The sequence below is a fragment of the Dendropsophus ebraccatus genome, chromosome 9, assembly GCF_027789765.1.
Source record: "Dendropsophus ebraccatus isolate aDenEbr1 chromosome 9, aDenEbr1.pat, whole genome shotgun sequence".
Taxonomy (NCBI): domain Eukaryota; kingdom Metazoa; phylum Chordata; class Amphibia; order Anura; family Hylidae; genus Dendropsophus; species Dendropsophus ebraccatus.
In genome coordinates, this window is record NC_091462.1 from 62,776,057 (window position 1) to 62,799,224 (window position 23,168).

General features: G+C 39.7%; 1 protein-coding gene across 1 annotated transcript in view; it reads right to left on the reverse strand.

Moving 5' to 3' along the window:
* Window positions 1-7,903: 7,903 nt before the first annotated feature.
* COL5A2 (collagen type V alpha 2 chain) overlaps window positions 7,904-23,168 on the reverse strand; it is a 130,561-nt gene continuing 115,296 nt past the window's right edge. Inside the window, exons 40-54 of the mRNA XM_069983514.1 lie at window positions 22,541-22,594; window positions 22,394-22,447; window positions 22,076-22,237; window positions 20,210-20,317; window positions 19,798-19,905; window positions 19,534-19,587; window positions 18,424-18,531; window positions 18,237-18,290; window positions 18,052-18,159; window positions 14,123-14,176; window positions 13,905-14,012; window positions 13,526-13,814; window positions 12,007-12,197; window positions 11,438-11,677; window positions 7,904-9,194 (exon numbers count right to left, since the gene is read on the reverse strand). Coding sequence (XP_069839615.1) covers window positions 9,048-9,194; window positions 11,438-11,677; window positions 12,007-12,197; window positions 13,526-13,814; window positions 13,905-14,012; window positions 14,123-14,176; window positions 18,052-18,159; window positions 18,237-18,290; window positions 18,424-18,531; window positions 19,534-19,587; window positions 19,798-19,905; window positions 20,210-20,317; window positions 22,076-22,237; window positions 22,394-22,447; window positions 22,541-22,594 — 1,839 coding nt within the window. The 3' untranslated portion in view covers window positions 7,904-9,047. The remainder of the gene's footprint in view (window positions 9,195-11,437; window positions 11,678-12,006; window positions 12,198-13,525; window positions 13,815-13,904; window positions 14,013-14,122; window positions 14,177-18,051; window positions 18,160-18,236; window positions 18,291-18,423; window positions 18,532-19,533; window positions 19,588-19,797; window positions 19,906-20,209; window positions 20,318-22,075; window positions 22,238-22,393; window positions 22,448-22,540; window positions 22,595-23,168) is intronic.

A 23,168-nucleotide genomic window follows, 5' to 3' on the forward strand; every position in this document is an offset into this window, starting at 1 on the left:
CTGAAGATCTCAATAAATATGGCATTTCTATGGTTACAGAATATAATTGTGGTACACAGGAAATTAAAAGGGTCTTAACGAAACATTGGGGTATTATTCTCAGTGATCCTATTCTAAAATCAATTCTTCCCAAACAACCTAATGTTATTTTCCGTAGAACTAAAACATTACGTAGCCATCTAGCACCTAGCAAACTCCGTAAAATTACTTCAGATATGGAAAATAGTAATAATACAAACAAAAATAATAATACAAAAACTAGATCTGTGGGCACCGTACGCTGCAATGTAGCGAGGTGCTTATGCTGCAATTGGATAACAGATACCCCAGCATCAACATTTACCTCTATAGTCACCAATGAGATATTTTTTGTTCGTGAAATGTATTCTTGTTCATCACAGTATGTTATTTATCTTCTAGAATGCCCATGTCACCTGCAGTATGTGGGACGCACCATTCAGACGGTGCGGTGCCGCATGAACAAGCATCGAGCTAATATTAAAAATTCATTTTTATTGCATAGTGTCTCTCGACACTTTTTTCTTAAGCATAATTCTGACCCTAGTAGTTTGAGACTCACTATTTTGGAACGTATAGGATGGAATGTTCCCAATAGATACAAGCAGCTCATTAATAGGGAATCGTACTGGATTTTTAAACTTTGCTCTTTGTCACCAGATGGCTTAAATGAGACACTAGAAAATACGAAGGTATAATTTTTTAACTTTATATACTTATTTTTAAATATATATATATATATAAATTTTTATTTTTATTTTTATTTTTTTAAAGTTTTTTTTTTTTTTTTTATACATTTTTTTTTATACATTTTTTTTTATACATTTTCTACACATATTATTTTTATTTATATACATATTCGTTTTATATACTCTTCTTATATATTATTGTATTTCAATGCAATGTAGTATATAGCTATATGCCTTTCTTTATTGGTGTTACAGGTGTCTGTGTTGATTGAAGTGGGAGGTTCTGAGTCCTCCTCCCCTTTTGATGTCATCTTGGTTTGTGATATATAGTGCTGTTCTGTTTTATCAGTATCATGACTCTTGAGAAAGGAACCGGTGCGGTTCCGAAACGCGTTGAGTCTCCACAATAAAATATATTTTTATTACTCACTGTGCCTCGATCTCAAGTTGGACCTGCGCCCCATAATCCGTGTAGTCTGGAGTTGGAGGTTGTTTGCCCCATATAGTAGTTAGACTCGCCCCCCCCCCCCCATATAATCGGCTTTTCTGTGCCCACGATATAGTAAATAGACCCTCTGTGCCCATATAGTTAATAGTTGGACCCCCTCTGGGCATCCTCATAGTAGTAAAGCCTCTCTGTGCTGGCCAGATCCCCAGTAGGCACTATCCGCCATTAGTTTATTGCCCTCCATAGGTAGGCACCCCTCTTGTAGGTTATCCCCTGGTAGTAACCCCTGCCTTGTAAATAGTATTCCCCATTTTAGTAATTCCCCTACTGCTCCATAGTAGTAAGCCCCCCCCCCATGGAGATATCCACCCTCTTTAATTAAACAAAAAAATATCCATACTTACCCAGCTGCAGCTCAGTCCACCAGTGTCTCCTACTTCTCTCTGCTTTGCGAGGGAGCACAGGGGGAGACAGTGGCCTCTTACTGCCACAAGAGTGATTGTGACAGGAATAGATAGAGTTAAAAGGCCAGGTGCAGCACCCAGAAGCTGTGGGCCCTCCCAGGAGCAGTCCCGGGGCGTACACTCTAGCTCTGGGACCACCAGGGGATTTGCTGGTTTCCTAGTGGTCCAGTCCAAGCCTGGGCAGAGGTCACAAGGGAATAAGACAGCCATTACCTTTTTTGAATGTGTTATCTAAATTTTATATTGGTGTCATCTTTGTGATCCTGTCAGTGATGATAATGAGGGCAAATGATAAGTGACCTCTAAAGAACAGAAAGTATCTGACTTATTATTAGGAATAGCAGCAAAATTTTTTAAAAAAAACATACATTTTTAAAATATTTACCATTTTAGGCTATGTTCACACAACGTCTTTTCATCTCCGTTTAAAATTACATCCGTCATTTTGAGTCTAAAATAACAGACGTTATTTAACAGCCTGGCCTCCCCTTAGTGCACTGACGGGTGTTTGTACATTATTATAGTTTGGGGTTTCTAATCGGCCTTTGGATGCGGCTAAATTGAAAAGTCCATTGAATTTAATTGTAAAAACAGAGACAGAACGGTGACAAAAGGAAAACTGTGTGTGAACTATAAATAAAAAACGTCCGCTGTTTGCAAAAGACGTCCGAAAATAATGATCATGCTCATTATTTTGATGCCCGCGGCAAAAACGTCCGTTATTCAATGCGCTGTGTTCATTGGACATCCGTCTTCCCATTGACTTCAATGCATTGCATTGCAGTCAGTTAAATCTCGGCAAAAATGGACGTTATTTTAAATATGAAAATTGTCCGCCTTTTTAATATTTTTAACGTTGTGTGAACATAGCCTTAGAAGAATGTAAAAAAGTGGAAGTCTCTTTTTACAGACATGCATTAAAATACTCACAGGGCTAGGTACTGTATGCAAAGAGTGAAGGGAAAGAGAGATAACCTCCTGCCTAACTAGGAGTGAAACCAGCCCTTCCTGGGCAAAATAAATAAAATTGCATCCTCCTCCACCAAAAAATAAATATTTAGGGTTACAAAGATAAACACAAAAAAACCTTCCAGCCCTGTGCTGTGTCATTTTGTTGTTTACAGTATATACTACATTGCAGTCTCTTCTTTTTCTTCTTCATAAGGCCCACACTATATGATAACTTCTGATGTCTTCAAAGAGTTTGCTGCTAAGGCATCTTTGGCTCTCACTTTTATACAGCTTCTAACTATACCTCCACCCTCACACACATACACACCCAGTCATAGTAGATCTTCAGACCACCCACCTACCTACACACACACAGTAGCTACAAAAGGTTCCAACAGTACACAGTCACATGAGGTTCTCAGTCCTCCCACCCTTGGCCCCACATGCACAGGAGGACTCCTCCCCCAAATCCTCCCCTCACCCCAGCGATCTTCTTCCATGAGTGAAGTGAAGGAGTGTGTCATCAGGAGGAGGAGCCAACGCAGGGAGGAGGCAGTGAGGGTCCCATATAGCAGGTAATACTAAGCTGTGGCTTTCAGTCACTGTATCAAAAGTAATTCCCCAGCCAGCACACAAGTATTCTGGATTTATGTTCAGATTCCTGCCTATACATAAATTTTGGTGCATCTAAGCTGCCCTTGCGCCCTCACTGAAATCTATGCCAGCTCACAAAACTTTTGTGACTTTTTGCAATTTGAGGCCAAGTTCCCACATGGCATGAAAATTGACGGGTCAAACAACGGCCAATGTCTCAGATGTTTACACGGCTGACACTGCAGTATCAGCCGAGTGAACATCACTTCATTTTAATTGGAATGTGGCACATTCGGATGTACCCACGTTCTAATTAGCCATAGAGCACAATGTAAAGTACTTCCAGGAGCTGTACTTTACATTGTGTTCACAGGCTACCTTGTACAGCTGCTGTTCACTGAATAGCTGTCAAACAAATTAGAAAACGTTTTTTTGTGCGGCTGCATAGAACACCGGCCGTGGTGTGTACAGAATGTATACACTACAGCCGGAGTTCTATACACTACAATGTAATCGCACACTGTCAATAAAAAGCAGCTGTTGTTGCAATTTGCGATAATGGCCATTGTTTATTGTAAAAATACAGTGAGTGAATGTCTGGCCTTTCATTTATGGTGATTTTCTCTTACAGAACACCTTTTTTTTTCTTCTGCTTCAGATAATTCATATGTATATTTTGTTTCTTTTCTGTGGTATTCTTAACATTTTGAATCAAGTGCAAGCTAAAGCAGTGGGTCTTGTGGTGCAAATCAAAATTGTCTGATTTTACCCACAACAACTAATCACAACTTACTAGTGATGAGCGAATAGTGAGATATTCGAATATTCGATATTCGTACGAATATCCCATGAATATTCGAATATTCGATCGAATATTCGATCCCATTAAAGTCTATGGAAACAAGTATTCGATTAGTGAAAAATATCTATTTGACCATTTGGAGGGTAAAACCGGAAGCTGGGGGATTTAAACGCTTATCGAATATTCGCGGGATAGTCGTGCGAATATCGAATATTCGAATATCTCACTATTCGATCGAATATCTATTCGATCGAACAGTATTAGCTCATCACTACAACTTACCTTTACCTTTACCAGAGTTTGTCAAGATATTAAATCTGAGCTGTAATTGGTTGCTATGGCCAAAACAAGACAGTTTTGACTTGGCAAAATGTCTCATCAAAGAGTGACGATATATGACAAAACTTCTAGCTGCAAAATAATGTGGGGGCACATAAAGAAAATGTTACTGCGTATTCTCTTGCACCGCCATCACAAAGTTGAAACTGGCGCACAGCTTTTTGATTATGTAGTGCAGTGTTTACCTGTATTAAACATGTTTTTCATTATGTTGTGCACTGTGCAAAGAATCCAGTTTTTTTTATTATTTTTTTATGTTTATTATCAAAAACATTCTAAGGCTATGTTCCCACACAGTATTTTGGTCAGTACTTTGCAACCAAAACCAGGAGTGGATTGAAAACACAGAAAGGCTATGTTCATACACTGTAGACATTTGGTGGATAGTCATCATTTAACACAAAATAATTGCTGTTATTTTAAAACAACAGCTGTTGTTTTGAAAAAACAGGCTTTATTTGCCATTAAATGCCATGTAATGGACATGTGCGTAAACACCTTAAGGCAATGTTAATTTATAGTATTTAAGGACTTATTTTGAGGCTTATTTTCATGCTTTTTTGTTAGCACAGTTTTTTTTTGTTGTTTTTACGACCTAATGTACTGTGTGTCAACATAGCCTGAGGCAGAATTCACTCACACTATTTTCAGCCAAAACCATAAACTGTCACAGAGAAAAACTATAATGGCGAGATTCACAATTTTCTTAAAAAAAGACCAAAATACTTACAAAAATGATATTAATTATATTAGAGAGGGATTTATCAAGAAGGCTTAAGAAGATGCATGATACATGATAAATCAAGTGTGGAAGGTGATTATGCCTCCTCCAATGCCATCTTGCTGTGCCCACCCATCAGGTGAGCAGGGCATGAAATGGCAAAAAGTGGCAGATTTTTTGAGGGCTTGATAGATCCCCCTCTAAAAAATCATTATACAGTAGATGCCATTTTCCGCATTTTTTATTTTTTAAATTGCTTGGTGTGCATATAAGAAAATAGGAAACAAGCTACAAATAATGCTTGATTTCTGGTATTTTTGTGGATCTTTTGAAAACTATGCAGCACTATATAGAGACTTTCATTACTCACATAGTGTCAAAAAAAGACAAAGGCTATGTTCACACTTCGTTTAACAGCGTCCGTTGCATGACAATTTTACAATTGGCTTGTGTGCACCGTTGGGTGTGCCTGCAAATCAATTAATCATTCACTTCAAAGCAAAGTGCGGCTGAGGTGGACAGCGTCCAGAAATAATAGGCATGTACATTATTTTAACCCCCAATATAAATAACGGACGTTAAAATAACCATGTGTAAACACAGCGGACGGCATTGTATTGAATTCAATGCAATGCTTCCCCTGCAGTAAAGAACGGACGCTCATTCCATTGCAATCAGCGTCCGTTTTTTACTGAAATATAACGTTGTGTCAACATAGCCAAAAGGTGTCCACTATTTCTATTTAAAAACATGTCCGTTATTAGTACAATCGAACTGACTGCAATGCATTGCATTGAAGTTAATGGGATAACGAACAGTCAATTAGTCAATGTCAATTATTTTTGGACATCTTTTGTGGATGTTATCTTTTATTGTTCACACACAGTTTTTCTTTTTTCATCCTGTCCTTTCTTTGTTTTTACTACTAAATTCAATGGACTTTTAAACACACGCTCAAAGGCCAATTAGTCCACCTGAACTAGAATAAGGTACCAACAGCCGTCATTGCACTGACAGGCAGCCTATGCTCAAAATAACGGACATCATTTTAAAATTTATAAACAGACAAGAAAAAACATTGTGTGAATAATGGCCTAATAGTGAAAAGAGATAAATTCCAAGTCCTTACAAGGCTATGTTCCCACAAAGTAATTTTTTGGCCGTCTTTTTGTCATCTTTTTGGACATCTGTCATTTTGAGACAAAAATATGGCTGTATTATGAAAATTGTGGCCAATTTTCTCAGAATGACAGCCGTCTAAATAAGCGGCCGAAATACGTCCAAAGACTTAAGATTTAATAAACTTTAATAAACTTGCGCCCCTGGCGTACGTCAGGAAGAAGATGCAGATTTGCCCCTTCTCCCTGGAGTATGCCTGTTGTATCCCCCGCTCGTCCCCAATGGGCGGGTGGGGTGCGTCAAGACGGGAAGGAGGTGTGGCCTCCTCCCACACCTGGTTTATCATGACTTACATCTGCTCATAGGCATAAATCATGATATAAATCTACACCTTGAAGCAGGCGCAGATTTGTTGCGTGGGAGTAAGACCAGCTGCGTGCACCTCTTAGTGAATCCGGCCAACGAAGAGGGGGTGGATCCTACTTTAAGAATGATGTACAAGTACGCTGGTCTTCGCTATGTCCCCAAAAGTTTTTATGTTTTTTTTCTTTAGCCATAAACAGCCAAAACAAATGGATCAGGAACACAAAATAACTGGACTCACATTAAGTATTTTGGGACTTTTTTTGAGCTGATATAGCTGATAAAGCCCAAAAAATTGTGAGAACATAACCTAATGCATAGAATGGCTTAAAATTAGAAATCAGAAAATCGAATTTCCCAAACCCAGATTTGTTTCGAACTGTGCAAAAAGTTTGGTTTATTACAGAACTGAAATTTTTGCAAAGTTAATTATAAACCTGGTCCAAAACAGAGGTCGCACTTTTTAATACACTACTGTTAAAGAAAACAAAAAAGTCTATGCTTAACAGTATGCGCTCCCCCCAATGTTCTCCCTACAGGTCTCCGATGTCCACCACAGATCGCAGCTGTTTCCAGTCTGCTCAGCCAACCACCGACTCAGACCGGACAGCACCACGACCAGCGATTGGCTGAGCGAGGTGTCACTCCCAAGATCAGAGTGACAGCCCACTCAGCCAATCACTGACTGAGACGGCACAGTGCATTTAAGGGACAGAGACAAAATAACCCCTTTTACCCCCCATGTAAGTCAAAGGGGGGGTCCAAAATCCAGTGGGTGAATCCTGTCATATTGTGCTTTTGGTCCATTTTTCTGCTGTCTATGGTTATAAAACAATTTTAAAAAAATGTGGACAAACAATGTGGGCTATAGGCTGGACCCTTTTTTTTCTGCTACTTTCATGTTGACATGTCATTTTTGTATTTACCTCAGAGTTAGTTTTCACCTTACCCTTCCCTGGTTAGTACTCATATGTCCCAATTTACAACACTCAACACAACAATATTTTGTTCTCTATAACAGGATGAGGGAGGCATATGCTTTTATGTGTTGCAATGCATATTTATATTGCATTAGAGAAAGTACAATCTACCTCATACATTACCTTACCACAATAAAAGTGACACCAAGCTATGTCTACAGTTTAATACATTTTGGAGTGTATTTTTTTTTTCCTTTTTTTTTTAATTCCACACTCAGCAAAGAGAAGCAAATAAAAGATTTGCAAAGATACAAGATGGTTATTGCTAATAGTATGCTCCTTTTTAAATGCAGTGTTTGCCACTGAACCACGGATAAATATATATATATATATATATATATATATATATATATATATATATACTATTTGGTTTTGTAAGCATTAAAAAGCGCACTAAGCCCACTTATAAATAATATATGGGCAGCTGTCAATTTTTTATTTATTCAGGATCTTACAAAAGGAATTTTAGCACCATCAAACATGTATACTGACTCTCCCCATTCTCTGAAGAACAACAAAAGCATAGCACCTTTTAATATCTAACAAGAAATACAACTATTGTATATGCATCCCAGCATCTAGAGATGAGGTAGCTTATGCTAAGAAACTTTGAATCCTTTTGCACTTGACAATTTGTGGGTAAAAAATAGAAATATTGTTCATGTACTGTACATAACAGTTTTCTTCTTACAATGTAATCCCCTAAATGCTTACCAGTAACTGATTCTTTAGAGCAATGCATTTAGTTACATGCTACTGACACGATGAAGAGTTGAAAACAACAAACCATATATTGTCTTTATATTTTGTAAATAAATATTTTTTGTTTTATGCTCTTTGCAGTACAACAAAGAGCATATAAAATTCTAACAAAAAAAAAATCCTGAAAAATAACAGTCCAATGAAAATAAATCCAAAATGGGAAATCCGCCAAGCTTTGCAAGTTTTCACTAACAATACAGATATTCATGGATAATTTTCTATAACTAGGAGTCTGAAATCAATGTAAAACGTTTCTTCACCAAGATTGTATTTAAGATTGTATTCAATGCGTACAGCATAGTGCATACAACCAATCCATACAAATGATCTAATTTTAGAACTGCAATTTTTTACTAACATTAGCTTATGCAGCAATAAAAAAATAACAATGGTAAATGTATAAAGCTTGATGAATTAATCCCAAAATGTTGTAAAGCAGAAGTCCATCAAGCTGGAAAAAAAATGATTGTTTTAAACCTTGGCAAACACAGGAAACCATGATTATTATGTCCCTACTTTTATGTCCCTACTTTTCTTAATTTGGGAGATTTATTCAACGTAAAGCAAACATAGTGAACTCTATAAAAAGTATTGATCCATTCATAATCTTTCTGCTCTTAAGATGGCTTAAAAACGGAAAATAAATATTTTGAAGGAAGGCCAAGTAGTTAATAAAAAAAAAAAGGAAAATAATGGACAACTGTATGTACAGTGCTGGTGCACAGCCAGCTATAGTTTTCAAGAGTCTCAGGATAACTTCAGTCAGTTTAAGTTCCTAGATTGTTTGTTGGTGTGATTTACAAAAAGCAAACTGGCCCAATGTCGACTCCAAACTCTTGGTCTGCACCTCCAACGTCCACAGGAGCGATATCAATAATGGGTAAACGTTTCACATTCTGGGTCCTGTACTCAAACACAGTTTTGCCAACGCTCCCACTGCGCTTCTGAAAAGAAACAAATAGGAACCTGTTAGCTTGAAAAAGGGATGTATTTATTGCCACTTACCTTTGTTGTTTACATAGCGATTTTTGCTAAGTCAAATGCACTGTAGATTCTAAAAAGTGGCTTATGCACAGGTTAAGGAGACTGAACTCTGAATTGTTAGCCCCAATAAGCCTTGGTGGGTGGGGATAAGGAAGTGGGGGAAGCAATCGACTGTACAGGAGATCTGATGCTCACCAAAAGCAATATGGGTATGTTCATGATAATTTTGGCAGCATCTATCTGACACCACCTGTAATTAAGCATGTTATAAAATGTGTTTCTCTTTATAAAATGTGACTCTTTAATGTTATGGAAATTGGAGTTCTCCAGAAGATGTCCTGTAAGCATTTTATTTTTGTCACAACATTAGCATTCATTTAGGGTTGGGTCTTTGGTATAAACTAAAAAGTTGTGTGGGGTCTATAATTTGTTTGTGTTGCAGTATCGAGGATCCAAAGATGTTAGAACAGCAAATTCTGCAGTGATCTGGATATATTATAGGATTTCACAAAAATTCACTGTAGCTCAGCACTAATTGACAACTACTGTAGTTTCCTCTTGTCAAGAGACTATGTCTGTGCATAGTCTCATACTGTCTGCAATCATTGGACCATGTATGGACATTCCCATCAAGTTGTCAATTTAGTCATAAAATTATTATAACGTGTACTTAAAGTGACACTGTCACCCCTTTTTTGCGTTATGACTTCTCTACACAGGTGTAAAGGGTAAATTTAGCAGTTTTCACATCTTATTTTCTCCCATATGTCATGGTGCTTGTTCCAGTAAAAAGTGATCTTTTATCATCTGTGAATTGTCCTACCTGTGCCCCTGAGACGTCATCACCACATAGGCCCCACCCCCTCATTGGTATGGGCCGACCTAGGGGGTGGGGCCTAGACCTTTAGGGTGGCCTATTCCAATGGCCTATGTGGTTATGACGTCACAGGGGGCAGGGCCTGCGGTAGTGATGTGTGCGGGGCTAAGTGGCGCTTCACCCGTGAAGCCACGCCCAGGTAGCACAATCTGAAGATGATAAAAGATCACTTTTTATTGGAACAAGCACCATGACGTACAATAGAAAATAAGATATGAAAACTGCAAAATTTACCCTTTACACATTTGTAGAGAAGTCATAATGCAAAAGGGGGGTGACAGTGTCACTTTACCGTTTAACCAACAATAAACCTGGTAACACAGTAGTGCTATAGACCAGTTATCGATCCCAACCTCCCAGAAACATGAATGTTCAACATCAAAAAACATGTGTGCTCTATGTGTTTTTTCAGTCCTCAAGTATCAGGTCATGATTTGGCGATATGCCTTGCAAAGAATGCATAAGAAGATAATTGAGTCACTGGCCATAAATATAACACTTAGGAAATCCACAAAACAGGACCTGTTGTGGGTACTGAAGGACAGGAGATGAGGAACTCTGCTCTATGGAGAGACCACTCTGGCAATAGCTCATCTCTAATGGGGTGTTTACACAGATTATCTGAGAGGTTTTAAAGCCAAAGCCAGAAACAGACTGTAAACAGGGAACAAGGTCATAAAGGAAAGGCTGAGATTTCTCTTCTGTCAGATAATGTCTGTGTATGTGTGTAAACACACCATAACAGAACTATAGGGTTGAACATTGGAAATCCAACACACCTAACCTTTCTCAACACCATCGTCATCATCAAAACCTGCCGAAGGCTGACTTTAGTCTAAGGTTTATGGGCAACAAGGTATATGGCCCTACTGAACCTCCATACTGTACCTACTGTAAGAGGTAAACAGATAATAGTTCTCTTGTATTCCACATATATAAGACAGAGAAAAGGGTCATTAGATTGATAGGAAGTTGTGTTATGGAGATAATCTTCCACAGAAACATTGCTTACAGGGAAGAATATCTATGTAATATGCAACATGGTGTTCTATACAAAGGCACATAACACCATACATTCATCATAGTACATAGTTACATAGTTAATACGGTTAAAAAAAGACACATGTCCATCAAGTTCAACCAAGGAGGGCATGGATACAGGGAAGGGGAAGGGATCATAGGTTCTATACATATGCATTCTATACATATGGTTCTTTTGGGTTGTACAGCTGGAAACATGAAACAAAATGTGATGTTGTTCACAACTATTACCAATTACATTGCATTGTTATTTATTACAGTATATCTGTTGCATGCTTAACTTACCGAACAAGTGTCTTCCAAAACGGTGTACCTGAAGCGGCTGTTTCCTTCTGCTCTAATATCAAGATCATTAGCACCTTTGAGTATTACGGCTTTCTTTAAATTTTGATTTCTTTCATCTAAGTATCCCACTGCATTTTTACAATAATAGGTAATATTTTGTGAAGCTTCTTTTGATAGAAGACGCAAAAAGGTCATTTGAGTCACAGCCGTATTTGGTGAATCACTTTCCCCATAGACAAACTACAAAAAAATAGAAATAAGAAAACAAAATAAAAAACAAAGATGTACACTACTAGCTCAAAGCTATAATATATGATTATGAATGCTATGACAAAGGGAAATGCCCGTGTATCCTATGCATTAGCTTACAGGAAACTCCCCATATATTTTAAACCAACATGTATGAAAGAGATATTCCCATGGTGTATTGTAATGTGCTGGGAAAAACTATGCAAGTGATGTAGTGTGTGGCTCCTTCATTTTTAGAATCCTGGGGGTTCCAGCAGTTGAACCAAATATACATAAGAAAATGGTATAATAGTATCATATGTTGTACTTCATTTATTTACCTGAGATCCTCTGTTCATATCCACACCATACCATATAGGCTTGAAGTTATCTCCACTCCTGCCAGTCCACCAAGTCTTAATAGGTATCTTGGAAGGATTTGCAGATATGCAGGTCTCTCCAGTTTCCATATTACAGTAAACTTTTATAGCATCTTCTGAACATCCTTGATTTGGATCTATCCAATATTCTCCTGTTAACGCACAGAGCACATAGTATTAGCTTAAAGGGGTATATCAATTTAATTATAAAATTAAAGGGGTATTAAAGGGGAAATTCAGATCAACTGGTGTCAAAAAGTTATACAGATTTGTAAAGTACATCTATCTTTTTTTAAAAACAAGTAGTTATCAGCTGCTTATTGTCCTGCAGGAAGTGGGGTTAACTTTCTAGTCTGATGTTGCTCTCTGCTGCCACCTTTGTCCATGACAGAAATTGACCAGAGCAGTAGCAAATCCCCATAGAAAACCTCTCCTGCTCCAGACCGTTCCCGACATGGAAAGAGGAGGCAACAAAGAGCACTGTGTCAGACTGGAAAGGGTAAAGGAAACAATCCTATACACCAGTGATGGGCAACCTTTTGTGCTTGGTGTGTCAGCATTCAGCAAAAACCCCTGGATGGTGTGTCACTTCGAGAAAAAGCACCATAATTTTGCGATATTTATAGTTTAAATAACAACAATATGTATTTGTAATATATAACTGTACTTAATAAACCAAAAATTTATTTTTGTGTGAAGTAAACTACAAACCACACACACACTACCCCACCTGACCCCCATCCTTCCCCATACACTACCCTACCTTACCCTTCCGCACACACACAACCCCACCTGACCCCCATCCCTCCCCATACACTACCCTACCTGCCCCTTCCACACACACACTACCCCACCTGACACATACACACTATCCCACCTGACCCCCATCCCCACCTGACACATACACACTATCCCACCTGACCCCCATCCCCACACAAAATACCCCACCGAACCCCCTCACTCACATACACATTACCCCACCTGACCACATCCCCACACACACTACCCTACCTGACCACATCCCTACAGACACAATGCCTCACCTGGCCCTATCCCTCCCCACACACACACTACCTGACCCATCCCCCAACACCAATCCCGCAACCACTATCCCTCCACACACACACTTACAATACTGTTGCGATCCAGGACGCGGGTTGTGGTGCTGGAAGACGGTGGCAGGTGGCAGGAGCAAGACCGGGCTGGAGGTAGGAGCAAGATGGGGCTGGAGCACGGCACCGCTCAGGCCAGCCGTACGCAGCTACTGTTCCGGGTGACGTCACAGTAGCTGTGTCTGGACAGTACGTGGGGCAGGGAATACATAGTGGGTTCAGGCATCATTGTAAGGCGGCAAGGCTGTTTTGGAGCTAGCATGCGGCCATGGCTACGTGTGTGAGTGCTTACACGCATGTCACAGGTTCGCCATCACGGTCATACATATTTGCATCTAAAACTTTTTTTTTTTTTGTAGTATTCTTACCGCTTTTCTTTGTGGGATGACAAAGTTTTAAATCATCGCATGTACGTGCTGGATTCTTTTTGGAGCCATCAGGACTGCGCATTGTTTCAATCTGGCTACTAAGGGATTTTAGAGTTGCTTGAACCCCTGGATCATTCTTTTTAGCATCACCAGTTGCTTCATCGTCAGTAAACTCTGGAAGTGGATCTGGCATGGTATCATCATAGCCACCTATTAAATCATCTAGGGCAGCTGTGAGAAGTCCTGGTGGACCAGGAGGACCAGGTGGACCAGCATCACCAGGAGGACCCTAAATAGAAAGTAATTGTTCTTGTTAATTACATTTTATGTACAATGACCTTATGCATAAATTTTTTAATGCAATAATTATGGTTATTACCTCTGGGCCAGCTTCTCCAACAGTACCTCGAACACCAGGAGGTCCAATTGGTCCAGAAGATCCTTGGTTACCCTCCTTACCAGGAGGTCCAACTGGTCCTGGAGGGCCCTACACAAAAAGATGCATAATTTTGGAATGATTCAGAAATAAATGTGTGTTATTAACACATTGCCTTAAAAAAACAATAACAAAACTGTGGAAAGCAGAACAAATCTTACTCTGGGTCCAAAAGGTCCAGGAAGTCCAGTAGCTCCTTGTTCACCAATCGGACCCTACAAAAAAAAAAAAAGATCAGAAAAAAAGATTACAGTATAACATACCAAATTCTGTGATATATATTTTTGACAAAAGTGTGTCCCTGGTTTTGCATCCCCTGAGTTGCAATTTACTGAAAATTTTCTATTTTCTGATTATTTATTAATGTGATATCTTTAGTTATCAAAAAAATTGTCATTAAACATTTTGGTTCCACATTACATTAATATATTATATTAAACATTTATGGTAATGTCAAGTCTTTGGGTATGAAAGGCACCTAAAGGGGTATTCAGAGTAAAATTATGTAAAACTGTGCTTATGGAAAAACACTAAAAATATTTTTTGTTATACTATAATATATAATATAATATTCATTATATTATATTGACATATTAGCATGCATGTAATATACTATATACCTAAAGTTGTGCCTTGTTGCTGAGCTGCAGTAGCAGATTCAGCTGTAAAGGTAGGTCCTGGAAGTCAAACCCCTGATGATCAGACATTTATGCTCTATCCTAAGTAGTTATTTCCAAGAAAACCCCTTTAAATGTTTATAGAAACTACCGATCTGCAAAGGACAGCTGCAAACATTATTAAGAAAAGCTTTTTTCATGATTTTGTAAATTTGACATTTACCTTCTTAAATTAGTTCAAGATGTCACAGTAACTTAAAGGGGTTATCCAGTGTTAGAAAACCATGGACATGTTCTTCTAGAGACAGCACTACTTTTGTCTCCAGTTCTGATGTGGTTTGCAATTAAAGGGGTTATCCAGCGCTACAAAAACATGGCCACTTTTCCCCCCTCTCTCCAGATTGGGTGGGGTTTGGAACTCAGTTCCATTGAAGTAAACGGAGCTTAATTGCAAACCACACCTGAACTGGAGACAAGAGAGTGGGGAAAGTGGCCATGTTTTTGTAGTGCTGGATAACCCCTTTAAGCTACATTCACTTCACCCAAACTTGCTTATACTGATCAAGGCTGTGCTTTTGCATGGCATTGATCAGTAACGCCATGGGGATCCTGATCAGTCAGTGACAGGTACTTCTCCTGTCATTGTGTCATGATCGCGCCTGAAAAGGCATCAGTGCCACCCTCTGCTGCGAAGATTCGACCTCTGCGCCAAGGACTGCGATTTTGGCCATAATCTTCCATTTATTCTGTGTTTTGTTTGCCTTGTTTTTGCCCTGTCTGAACTGTGTCTTATTCCTTCTGGTCTGCTAATTGTTTTCCCTGCCCCACACATGTCTGTTCTTCTAAGCTTCCCTGGTCATGTAACGGATTAACCTGCCTTTGCCTCAGTGATTGACAGCTGGTCCCTCCTATCATCTTCTGGACTATGTTCCTGGTGTCCTATTTAAGATTTCTGTTTCTGCCTGTGCCTTGCCGGTTATTGACTTAGTCTCTGCCTGCTTGTGTGTTCTGGTTTCTGGTTTCTCTTGATTCCTGCTTTGTATCTCTGACCTCCCTTGCTTGCTGCCTGCCCTTGATCATATTGCCTGTTTTCTGACTACTCTTTTGGATCCTGATTTTGTACCTTTGCTGCCAGACTGTTGTGACCCGGATTGCTGACCATTCTTATTGTGTTTGTTCGTTTTGTCTTGTCTATTGTTTCACGTATCCAGGCCAGGGATCGCCGCCAAGTTGTCCGCTGCCATTTTAGGGCAGATTGCGGCAATTAGGTAGGGACAGTGGGAGGGGCTGAGCTCAGGGCTCACTGTCTCTGTGTGTTTGGTGTGACTGGTCCTGACATAATAACTGGCCATACAATATTTTTCTAACTCCTTACTTGTGGCCAGTAATGGACTCGGCACAGGAGTTATCTGTCCGTTTTGAGGGTCTTGCTAACCTCGTTTTTGAGCTGGCCAAACAGGTCCAGCTATTGGCCCAGCAGCTACCAGCTACCACTCCTGCCACCCCAGTGGTCACACTCACGGAGCCTGACAAGTGTTCTGGGGACCTGAACACATATGTGACGTTCAGAGATGCTTGGGTCAGTCACCCCACCCCTAGCTCCCTTGAAGAGGCCATTTCCCTGGCGATTACCATTGATCGTACGCTAATACCACGCCTAGACCACCCCTGTGTCATTAATGTTCCTACTTCTGTCCCCTCCAAACCTCTGCCTACTATGTCTCGTCCTCTGGTCACCATGGAGGAACCTCCGGAACTGGGCAAAATTAAAAGATCTCTGGCCCGTAAGGAACTCAGAAGAAGGAATGGACTCTGTTTTTACTGCGGGGAAAGTGGACATTTCATCAGCTATTGTACCAAGCGTCCCCCGAAGCCAGATCATCAGCGTCCAGATGACAACCAGGATAGTCATCTGGGCGCCCAGGTACTTGTGGGTGGTGCTGATGTGCATTATCCTGTTGATGAACCTACCAATGCTATGTCTGTGACTTCATGTAATGTGGAAGTTGGCTCTGTGAGTCCCGCCGAGGATACCATGTCTAATTCATGCAATGTGGAAATTGGCTCTGTATATCCTGGTGATGGTACTAGGTCTGTGTCCTCATGTAAGGCAGAATTTGGATCTATGTCTGGTATTGATTTGAGCAGTTATGGGGGATCTGTCAGGAGACGGGTTACCTATCTCTTGGAGTCGGATTCTGATGAATGGGAGACGGACGATGAGATCTCTAGCAATGTTGAGACCTGTATTGTAAGAGGTCCTTTTCCTCCTGGGTCTGGTGAGGGTCCGGAGGCCCCTCATAAAAGGGGGGGGTAATGTCATGATCGCGCCTGAAAAGGCATCAGTGCCACCCTCTGCTGCGAAGATTGGACCTCTGCGCCAAAGACTGCCATTTTTCTGTGTTTTGTTTGCCTTGTTTTTGCCCTGTCTGAACTGTGTCTTATTCCTTCTGGTCTGCTAATTGTTTTCCCTGCCCCACCCATGTCTGTTCTTCTAAGCTTCCCTGGTCATGTAACGGTTAACCTGCCTTTGCCTCAGTGATTGACAGCTGATCCCTCCTATCATCTTCTGAACTATGTTCCTGGTGTCCTATTTAATATTTCTGTTTCTGCCTGTGCCTTGCCGGTTATTGACTTAGTCTCTGCCTGCTTGTGTGTTCTGGTTTCTGGTTTCTCCTGATTCCTGCTTTGTATCTCTGACCTCCCTTGCTTGCTGCCTGCCCCTGATCATATTGCCTGTTTTCTGACTACTCTTTTGGATTCTGATTTTGTACCTTTGCTGCCAGACTGTTGTGACCCGGATTGCTGACCATTCTTATTGTGTTTGTTCGTTTTGTCTTGTCTATTGTTTCACGTATCCAGGCCAGGGATCGCCGCCAAGTTGTCCGCTGCCATTTTAGGGCAGATTGCGGCAATTAGGTAGGGACAGTGGGAGGGGCTGAGCTCAGGGCTCACTGTCTCTGTGTGTTTGGTGTGACTGGTCCTGACACATTGACTCCCTTAAATGCCATGATCACTATAGATTGCAGAGTTTAAGGCAGACAGCTTATTGAGTGCTGGGATTCTCACATTGAAGCAACCCCACACACAATAAAACCCCTTCATGCCAGGAACAATTATACATGCTACTACTACACTGTCAGTAGGAATGTATATAGCAGTATGGCTTATGTGTTAAGGCTAATCAAGTATAGGTCAGGGGTGGCTGTAAATCAGACCCCCCATAAAATTGATATTGATGGCCTATCCTTTGATTTGGTCATCAATTTGGCCAAGCTCGTGTACTGAAAGTCACATTAGTGTATATGTCATAATGATTGTTGACAAATGAATATGTGTTCATTGATGTGACAAGTCAATTTTCTTGTTGTAAAGATGCAGGATATATAAGTAATACTGTCAGGTGAGTGTGCTACCGTATGTATCCAAAGTTTTCAGTTACAATTATTTTTTATAGAATGGATAATACTTACAGGGGGACCTGGAAGACCTTGCAATCCAGTGAAACCTCTATGTCCTTTTTGTCCTCTTTCTCCACGTTCACCATTATCACCTTTATCACCTTGAGGTCCTTGTGGTCCCTTTAACAAGGCACAAAAACATTAACCCTGCTTTATGTATATTTGATGCTACAAAATAAAGTTAAATAGCAACATACCGGCAAGCCACGTTTTCCAGCTCTTCCTGGGGGACCCATTGGTCCACGGGAACCCTAGGAATAATTACAAAGAACAAAACATTCTCAGGCTATGCAGGCACATTGGTATAATATAAGCAATGGTAACTTTATGAATATTTAAACATTACAAACTTTTTTTAAATTAAAGTTGTAAACAATAACTTACTGGTTCACCCCTTTTTCCAGCTTCTCCTGGTGCACCAACTGGTCCTGGTGTTCCTGGAGCACCTTGAGATCCAGCAAGACCTTCAGGTCCTGGATCACCACGATCTCCCTAGGATTGTAAGTTAAAATAAGAAGTCTTTAAAACAAAAAAATGCACCAATATATTTCCCATGAAGTTAAAGGCTATAGACACCTTTTGAGACTTCTTTAATTAAAATAATATAGTTTGGACACACAACATTCTTGCAATAGGTGTTATAGATTTTAGGGGAAATTTATTAAGGGTTCTGCGCCTATTTTAGGTGAATAATTTAAGTTCTATTTATGAACCAGTATTCGACGGGCGAATATTTTATAAATGCAGCTTTTTTTATCTGCCTGTTTTGAGTATTCACCAAAAAGTTTGCATAATCCAGGATTAACACCCAATTTATTATTTGCAACTTTTTAAAAAGTTGCACAAACAGGTGCAGGCCTACAACTGGTCAGTACCAGGTGAATATGCTTGCGCAATTTTTTGCTTTTCTGCGACTTTTTGCTTAGATATATTCACTATGGCAATGCTACATTTCAATAAATCAGTCACATTATATTGGAACAAAATATCCACCAATCCTCATTAGAAGAGTCACACACATTAGACTCCTCTTTGTCTTCTGCACCTTCTATTTATTACAGCATAACGTATAACCAGTTCACAGTGATATCTGTCCGACACTTCATTAGATTGATCACCAGACGCTTTTACTGAGTGATCATCTAAGCTCAGGGATTATTAAATCAGTATTGATCATTTAAAATTTGATCGTACTTGAGTTTAGACAAACACTTACTGAAAGGGGTGGGCAAGGTTAGAAAAAGATGTCCGCTTTCTTCTAGAGACAGCACCACTCTTTTCTCAAGTTCAGGTGGGGTTTGCAATTGAGCAAAACCCCACCAAAACTATAGAGAGTTGGGCTGTCTCTGGAAAAAAGTGGCCATATTTTTCTAAAGCTAGATAACCACTTTTGAGCATTCAAATGATACCAATAAAAAAGCATGGATTATACATTAACCTTGCCACAATAATATAGCAAGTCTGCATATTTATGTAAAAATTAAGCACACATACACGCTTTCCTAGAGCTCCATCCCGTCCTGGGGCACCATCATTCCCATGTGGACCCTAAAAAAAATGCTCACATATTAGTTACACCCACAGCTCTAAACTGCATTATACTTAACATTTTCATCTGATACGCCAGTAATAAAAGTGCAAAGATAACCCACTACCTAGATATCTGTGTTTCAACATAAAATATAATAATAAATTGGCATTTACTAAATCAGTATATTTATTGACTGGCTTTACAAGAAAAATAAGGGCTTAATTTACCTCTGCACCAGGTTCGCCAACAGGACCATTAGCGCCAGGAAGACCAATAGGACCAGATGGACCTTTCTCTCCAGGGGAACCAGTAGCACCTATTTTTCCTGGGGATCCCTAAAAAAGTAAACATAATAACATTAAAAAAGTGTAAAATACCAATACTGCAACCAGTTAAACACTAAATATTTTTAATATTTGTTCCTTTATATTCTAGCAGGTCTAATTATCTTTAGGGAAAAGAAAGAAGCCATATAGGTTTATTTTGTGGAGTATTTTCGTGGTTGATAATGTACTGTGTTTTCTCTGCTACATTCTTTTTTTTTATAAAAACAATTTAATATCTGCCATAGCTGAACATTATTTCACATTACTTCCATACAGCAATATAAATGATGTAAAACAGTTTTTTGATACTCACAGCTGGACCGGGAAGTCCAGGCATGCCTCTTTCTCCCCTCTGACCAGGCATGCCAACTATACCCCTCTGACCAGTTGTTCCAGATGGACCAGGTGGACCATCGGGACCCTGAAAATAAATGTTAGCAGTTGTTATTAATAATAATATTCTTTATTATTCCTAACAGCATATTCCAAAGCACTTTACAATTCCAAGGGTACATATTCAAAATAAATCTGACATTACAGAATTTAAGCTAATTGTCAAATCAAACAAAGGACTGGGGGCCCTGTCCAAAAGAGCTTAAAGTCTATTTAGAAATAGTGTTGGCCTAGACATCTTTTTATAAATATGGTAGTACCCATAGAGGTGGATGAGCCAGTCAACTAAGCAGTATTTGTATATTGTGTAAGAAGGATACTGCTAAATAGATGGGGTTATGGTATAGGTACAACTTAGGGCATGTGATAGGCTTTCTTAACAATATGTGTTTTTAGGCTATGTTCACACTGCGTATGTTTCCGGCCATAGTGCGAACCGCGAATATACGCATGTAGTTTTGAGGTTGATGCGTTCACTTGAAAGTATACAATATACGCCCGCACGATGCACACTACGTATGAGCTTACGGCTGGATCGTATACGGCGCCGTGAAAAATGAAAAAGACCATTGTTTAAGGACTGAAATGTTGAAACTCACGACCGTTGATTTCCCGGCCATGCGGTCCCGTACGAAGTACTTATTTCAGCCAAATTGAACTTGATTTTTTGATCCAAAAGGTTCTGTGTGGTTTACGGGGCTGGGCGAAGATTTCCAAGTAAATGACCTGCCTCAGATCACTTCGAAACAAGCTAGGGAAGCATAACTGTACTACGGGCATATGTTCGCGGTTTGTACGCATCCGTCCGCATGTCTATTTTTCCCACGCCCGTAGTTTCAGCCGCACATGCACGGCGGCGTATGAAATGCGGCCGGACTCGTACGCAGTGTGAACATAGCCTTAGGGTGGTAGACACCCTAAAAAGGAGAGACATGAAGGTACTGCAGGGTGGAGAGCTTTGTGGGACAGCATGATGAGTTTTAAGAGGACAAACCACAAAAAAATCAGATGTTGCTATCATGAAATACATTACAGTTATTCATTGTCGAGATATGTGGCTTTATAATTTGTTTGACAATTTATAGTCAAATGAGCGTTTACTGATTTGTAATAATGGGAGTGAATATCAGGTTATGGGAGTGCTTATACTGTCAGGGGGTGTGAATGTTTAACATTGAGGGGTGTGTATCGCAGGTTCCTGCAATATAGAAATTGTTGCACAATGTCAGTGATTAGGCCCCAGAAGTGTTTAAGGAAAGGTTTTACCATTAGAACGTGTATATGAAAATTTAAATTTTTTAGCAATAATACACAAGTTTTACCATTTCTTATTTTCACAAATAACTTAATATAAGCACAAAACTAATCTAACATAGCACAACCTGAGCATAAGTAGTCCAATCTGTGCCACATAAAAATATAACATCAGATTGTTTGTATGACTGGGCAGGGAAGGGGGTCAGATAATTCTTTGTATGGCTGGGGGGGGGGGTCAGATAGTTGTTTGTATGGCTAGGGGGATCGGATAGTTGTTTGTAAGGGTGGGGGCAAGGTCGGATAGTTGTTTGTATGGCTAGGGGTCAGGTAGTTATATGTCTGAGGGAGGTCGGGTGGTAGGTGGTGGATGTCCTCTGGAGGGGTGGGAGGCTGTAGGATTAAGTGTGTTGGGGGGGGGGCAAAAATAAGTTTTGCACAGGGTGCCATCTACCCTAAGGCCAGCCCTGGTCCTAACAAAGTGACACTAATAATGATTAAACTGTTTTTTGCTAATGATTTTCTAACTCACCGGTTGTCCATCATCTCCAGGATCTCCTTTATCGCCAGGAGAACCAGCTGGGCCAGCAGGACCTCTGTCACCAATTCTGCCGTGTGCACCAGGCTCACCACGAAGCCCTGGTGGACCTTCTTTTCCTGGGTCACCAATAGGACCAGGGGGACCAACTGCTCCCTAAAAATGTATAGAAATATATTTTACAGAAGTGCAGGAGAATACAATTTCTAACCAAGTAGTTAAAATGAACTTAGTATAATAAATGTTATTTAAATGGTAAATAGATACTTATTGTTTGAAAAAACTAGACAAAGGTTCTTTTGCTTTACTCACAGGGGAACCAGGTGGTCCAACTCTTCCAGCAGATCCAGGGAATCCTGTTGCTCCCTTAAAAATAAATAATGTATTAAATACCCTATGATAAAATAGAACAAATGTAAATATGTATAATATGCTGCTATTAAGTATTGTGTTACTTACAGGAGGGCCCTGTGTTCCTCTACCACCCTTTAGTCCAGGTACACCATGAGGTCCCTAAAACAATATTTTCACAAATTTAGGCAAAAGTAATTTTTAACTTACAGTTAAATGACTATTCTGCTGACATACTGTATGCATATAAAGATATCACTGGGTATGATCAAAGAAGTGCTTTCAGAAACTATGGTAGTTTCTGAAATAGTAGTTTCTCTATGGTACCATTACATCGTGCAAAAAAAATAAAATAAAGCAAACCCTTCTGGAAACCACCTGAATTACAAAATGACTGGCCTCCATAGGGTGATTTAGATCTATGAGTACATTTTTTGTAAGAAAAGGCAGATGCATAACATTGATGTAGTGTAAAAAAGCCATACTGACTATATTCAAATAGACACTAAGGCCTTCACATCCCGAAATTTACGGATCCGTATTTCCGTATTCGAGTTAGTGCACATTGATGTCTATTGGGCTTTTCACACTATCAGTAAATTACAAGGATGCAAACCAATGCTGAAAATAAAAGGACATGTCCTAGTGCGGACCCAGATTTTTATTACCGATCTTCTCATAGAAATCAATGGGATCCGCTATTTTTTTTTAACAATTTATAACCTGTTTGGCATCC